Source organism: Oncorhynchus nerka, linkage group LG24 (genome assembly GCF_034236695.1).
Source record: "Oncorhynchus nerka isolate Pitt River linkage group LG24, Oner_Uvic_2.0, whole genome shotgun sequence".
In the NCBI taxonomy this organism is placed as follows: Eukaryota; Metazoa; Chordata; class Actinopteri; order Salmoniformes; family Salmonidae; genus Oncorhynchus; species Oncorhynchus nerka.
Window position 1 is genome coordinate 52,498,387 of NC_088419.1, and position 5,929 is coordinate 52,504,315.

Below are 5,929 nucleotides of genomic sequence, written 5' to 3' on the forward strand. Positions count from 1 at the left end.
CCGCTCCCTTTTAAATATCAGATTTTCATGCTTCAGTCATTGGATTTCCAGTGAAATTTCTTGGAGACAATTTCTCGCAGCTCCAGCTGTGCCACTCAATGGCATTCGTTCCCCTTGTTGGCTCGCTTCTCCACATTTTTTGGAGTGCGGCAAATTGCCGTTGACACGAGTCAACCGGAATTACCCAATGCAAATCCTCTTCTGGGCCGGGCCCGGGTCTCGGATGTTTGCATCGAGCGAGGATGTCACAGTGGAGTTTAACAGAGGTAATTGGAAAAGCATATGCAGCCCAGGCCAGGATGACACACACTGGGTGCACCTGGCATTGCTCGACTCCTCTCCAACTGATACACAGAGGGACTGACAAGGAGGAGAGAGGGAGATTATCTATTTGTGAATATAGGGTATATTGGCTGTTACACACACCATTTCCTCCTACACTTAGGCTACTTGTAATACCTGGCCTCTTTACAACACCATTATCTGTTGTCCTGTGAACCAGCCATACAACTTTCTTCAAACAGTTAAAGGGAAAGTAAGTGAAACAATACTCTTATTTCCTCAAGTTCTGATGTAAGGATAAAACTTAAAACATTATTTAAAAATACATTTTGTGTGATTGCCTCCCAAAACAATTTTGTGCCTACCTAAAAATATATCTGTAAAGAAAGTAATAATCATTACATCCTTGTATAAAAACAGCCAAATGATGCTTTGGATATTCAGATGAGAATTTTCTGAGCAGTAGGATGAACTGCTATAATGATGATGGGTCAGAGAGGACTAATGGGAGTAGAGAAAATATACCCCATTAGAGAACATATGACACACACGAACGTGGTAACATTCTTAACTTCTAGGCCTGTCTGAGCAGAGCTGGCGCAAAGCGGAAGCTTGGCAGTTTAGGTATTGTAACTGGAACTAGTTCCACTAGTTCCAGTGGAGTTAGGATACCACCTGGTGGCAATTCTTTGTAATGAACACACTAAATAACTGACATGTGAAGGAGAATTGGGGACCACACCATTTGAATTCACCATATTATGTGAATGAGTCTAATTGACACTGCATTCAATACATCTCCTAAATTGCAGCAGTTTCATTGCCTCCTATCCTGTCGTGTATACAGTTTGTTATAATCTCAAATGGCATACGACAAAGATAATGGAAAGAGAGTTAGAACCTTCACACCAAGCTAGTCTTGCTCAAAGTCTCACTTTGATTTATTTTTCCTTTTCAACATGTGAAAAGAGCCCACCGTAACAGCCTAAGGATCCCACCACCAACCAACCAGAAGGCCTCAGACCTGCAGCACCAACACAGCACTACTAGTCATTAAATCAACAGAGAATACACACACAGATACAGTACATACACTTTGGCCTCATTCAAAACACGACTGGGACTTCTCTATCACACAGGCCACAGTAGACAAAGGAACGGTATTCCTGATCAGAACGTACATACAGTTCATAAACGAAGGCAAGAAATGGACCATGAAAACAATCACGATATTTGTTAAAGCCAGTCAAAGCATATACGTTTTACTGGAGCCTTTGTTCGCCGAGGTCTTCATCATATGACTGACCTTGCTCCCATTAAATACAAGATTTGCACAGACAAAGGAATGCAGACAGAAAACCACCTTCGGGAAACAAATCATATGACGAGGGAAAGGAGTGATTCGGCAGTTGTTTTGAGCTCAGGACCAGCTGGCATTAAAAGTCTTAGAAAATATGAATCTATTTCTAGTACAGACATTGACATTGTTTGAAGGTTTACAATCCATTTCCAAAAGGCTAAATCCAGAGGGACACCTGGGAGGATTTTCAGTGGGGTTGATGCTCATTTAAGATAAATCTCTTGCCTGTGTGTTTCTTCTGATTATCAGGAACGTAACCTATAATGCAGTTACCTCTCGGAAATGGAGGCACAATTAACCAAGATGTTTCAATTAATAAATCAATGTGTGACATTGTATTCATTTTCCCCTGGGAATTGCTATGAAGCAAGCACAGTAGTGACAAATACTTAAGCAGGGATCCTCTTTCTGCAACTTGAGTATAGTATGGAAAATTAAGACAGCACAATAAATTCAAAACCTTAATTTGACAAAGCAGGTTGGAAAAAGCTATATAAAAATAAATAGATTGTGTGGACCCTTCTTTGTTCATTTAGTAGCTTGTGTAAATGCAACAGCAAACTGTCTCTGGACAAATTACAGGAGATTTTACAGTCAAGAGCAACCATGTATTTAGGAGAAAGAACCAGCTCTGAAATGTGTTGTTTTTGAAAAATAAAAAGAAGCAAAGGTTCTCAGAACACATGAGAATTTACAGTTAGCTGGATTTGAAAACAATGGGTTGGGCATTGGGCAATTACTGGTAACCAAAACCTGAAATTACAGTTGAACTGATATGAGTAGGCCTAACAAATTATTATAGGTGCTTCTTCTACAGAGTTACAAGTAGCCAAAACAGAGGGGAAGGGATGGATATTTCAATCTCCAGTGGAATTGCATATTGATTAGCCTGCATAAAAATGGGGCGATAATTACAGACACATTCCATACTGTCTAAGATTGTCAAAAGTTTTGGCTTAAGTCTTGCTTTTTCAGCAACTAACTTCTTGAAAGTATTACAAACTTATTAGGTCTAGCTTACCAAATAGAGCAGGTATATGCGACAGTACAACATTCATGTGTGGGTGCATAGTACAAAATGGCATGGGGATATTGGTAGGCTAGCTTAGTTTACAGTAGTTTGTAAGCGCACTCACTAATCAGGCTATTAGCTACTAGCCTAACTCTAATGGTCCAGGTATGATTCAAGGTAGACATCATAAAATATATAGGATGCCATGGCAACAGAATATTGTCAAGAGACAAAGAAACAAAACCTTGGCAACACCACATCGACCGGGAAATTGAGGATCCGTGTTGATGATTAGAAGAGATCTTTCGTTGTTTGTTATGCACAGTTCAAGGTGGGCACAGGGGGATTTGAAGAATTATCCCACGCACATTCACTTAAGCAACTTTGGCATTAGACTCCTGTTATGTTACAAATCCTATTTCCTCCTCTTCATAGTTAGAATCAAAAGGTACGTTTATTTGGTCACCAAAAACACCATGTCTTTTTCATACCCAGGCAGCTAGACAAAATAAGTGTTCACCGGAGGATAGAGCAGTCATTTTGAAAGCCAGTTTTTCTTTTTTCAGGTGCAAGAGAAAAAGATGCCTTAATAACAGTTGAAAAATGCACCTTAGGAATGTCTCCATTCTTTCCCCAGTCCAATGTGTGTTATTTGAAAAGATCCAGATTCATCTGATAAATACAAGACAGAGACAAACAGAGAAGAAGTTAAATAAATACATTTATTTTATTTAACCTTTATTTAACTAGGCAAGTCAATTAAGAACAAATTCTTATTTACAATGACGGCCTACTCCGGCTAAACCCGGACGACGCTGGGCCAATTATGCGCCGCCCTATGGGACGCCCAATCACGGCTGGTTGTGATACAGCCTGGAATCAAACCAGGGTCTGTAGTGACACCTCTAGCACTGAGATGCAGTGCCTTAAACCGCTGCGCCACTCAGGAGCCCAATGATCAATGACGACACTGAGGTTAAAAGGTGAAACTGATTCACTGCACATTCACACAATAACATGTTAAATATGGATGGTATATAATAACAACTGTCCTTTAAGGTTATTTGAGGTAGGCTTACTGTTCTTGTGTTTGAGGTATTTCAAGTTTGCACTTTCGCAATCTCTAGTCTCAGTGTTGTACAAATGTACAATGTAAACTTGCAAAAGACTGGGATTTGTATATGATGAGCAACACTAGTGGATGATGCACCTTCTTGTCATTAGATCTCACTCACCTTCTCAGGGACCTGGCCTCATATACAGTGTCATCCTCCTCATCACTCTCCAGCACAGCCATCTCAACACTGTCATCGTAGTTTGACAACAGCCCATACTTCTTCTTAGAGGTTGTTCTTTTCTTCTGCCTAAACATAACGTAATTAATTTTAAAAGTCACGGACATTGAAAGCTCAAGTGAAAAAAAAAATGTAATGACTCAACGATTGCTACCAATAGATAATGGTCTGTCTTCATCAACATCATTAGCTTGTTCTACTCACCGCACAGCTCTCACGAGGAAATAGAACACGCCAATGGTGGTGACTCCAATAAGGACGTACAAGGCCCGTTGTATCATTGAACTATCAACGTCGAAGGAGTTGAAAATGCTGCTATGATTGTTCTTGGACGTCGTGTTACTGGCACTCGAATTCGTGACATGCTTGGTGTTGCCAGCAGCAGTAATGCCTGTTGTTGTTGGCGACTTCGTTTCTTCGTCAGCGAAGGTTGAAATAGCCCACAACGTCGGTAAAAGGATCCTCATGACTCCTTGAAATGTCATTTTCGTTGTCGCCTTACACTGTAAAAACGGACTAGCACACTATAATTAAACCGTGTCGTCGTTTCAATGGAGAAAACAGCAACTTCACATGAGCATTTTGTTGTAAGCATAAGTGGTTTCGATAAGTACAACCAGGAAATGCCAAGTTCCTGTTAGTGACGTGTACAGTGTCACGGGCATTGATATCGGACTCAATGAATTCCTATTTCTATGGTCACGGGTGTTCGTGTCCGGAAAGAACAAATACTTAATACATATTCTTACCCATAAATATACTTGCATAGATATAGAACACATACCTCTATGGTTGTACCTCTATTTTACTGTGAGGTACCTTCGTGTACAATGTTTGGGGACATGTTTGGGGACATGTAATAAAATAGCTTATAATTTCAACTATAAAATCCAATCAGCACAGAACTTCAAGATGATCTAATAGGTTTTGTAGGCTCACCAAAAAGTGGCTTTAAAACGGAGAAATCCCTTCTACTAATAAAGTTATTTTTTTTATATATACACACACTACCATTCAAACGTTTGGGGTCACTTAGCAATGAACTTGTTTTAGAAAGAAAAGCAAATTGATCAGAAATACACTGTAGACGTTAATGACTATTTTATCTGAAAATGTCCCGGTTCTTCCATGGCCTGCATACTCACCAGACATGTCCCCCATTGAGCATGTTTGGGATGCTCTGGATCGACGTGTATGACAGCGTGTTCCAGTTCCTGCCAACATCCAGGAACTTCGCACAGGCAGGGAAGAGGAGTGGGACAACAGTCCACAATCAACAGCGGATCAACAATGCGAAGTCACGCTGCATGAGGTAAATGGTCACCAGATACGTACTGGTTCTGATCCCATAGTCCTACTTTTTTGTTGTTGTGGGCAACAGATGCATATCTTTATTCCCAGTCATGTGAAATCCATAGATATGGGCCTAATTCATTTATTGGAATTGACCATTTCCATTAACTGCTGTAACTCTTTGAAATCGTTGCATGTAGAGTTTATTTTTGTTCGGTTTGTCTAACCAGGAAAAACTCTGGGTTGTTATAGCCACACCTTTTCCTGGTCAGTGAAAAACACAGGGCCCCTATTACATCAAATACAACTTGCAATCAACTACACAACTCTATTAGAAGTTGCTCCCCAAATTGCCAGTACTTAGCATACAATGCAACATTTCATTGAAATTCATGCGAAAATACAAAATTTGACCACCAGTGAACCCCAAAACTGTATGACGCACACCCGACAGCGCTTTCCAAGAGTAGTTGGAAACCAAAAAGCTTGGGCGCTATACTCTAAAGTATTTTTATGCACGTTTTATCATTTCAAATCAATAGTGTACTGTCCTAAGTATTTGGCTCAAACAATAAGTTGCCTATATAGATCCAATGGTTTGCAGGAGAAGGAAGGAAACTAACTGATGAGCAAAGAGGCAAATCTAAAAAAATGGCAGAACCCAAAAAAAGGAAATTACAAATTGAA

The 5,929-nt window shown here is 40.0% G+C and overlaps 1 protein-coding gene across 1 annotated transcript; it reads right to left on the reverse strand.

Moving 5' to 3' along the window:
* Positions 1 to 1,196: 1,196 nt before the first annotated feature.
* Positions 1,197 to 4,593, reverse strand: LOC115108129 (protein FAM174C-like). The gene is made up of 3 exons (XM_029632125.2): positions 4,154 to 4,593; positions 3,890 to 4,018; positions 1,197 to 3,326 (listed from the first exon to the last, which is right to left on the reverse strand). The coding sequence occupies exons 1-3, from the start codon at positions 4,432 to 4,434 to the stop codon at positions 3,323 to 3,325; spliced, it is 414 nt and encodes a 137-aa protein (XP_029487985.1). The 5' UTR covers positions 4,435 to 4,593; the 3' UTR covers positions 1,197 to 3,322.
* Between the last annotated feature and the right edge of the window lie 1,336 nt (positions 4,594 to 5,929).

Bases quoted from the DNA above. Each gene is read 5' to 3' on its own strand.
- LOC115108129 (XM_029632125.2), bottom strand. From the start codon at position 4,434: ATGACATTTCAAGGAGTCATGAGGATCCTTTTACCGACGTTGTGGGCT. The intron at 4,019-4,153 runs GTGAGTAGAACA...CGTTATGTTTAG, and splicing joins TTCCTCGTGAGAGCTGTGCG to GCAGAAGAAAAGAACAACCT.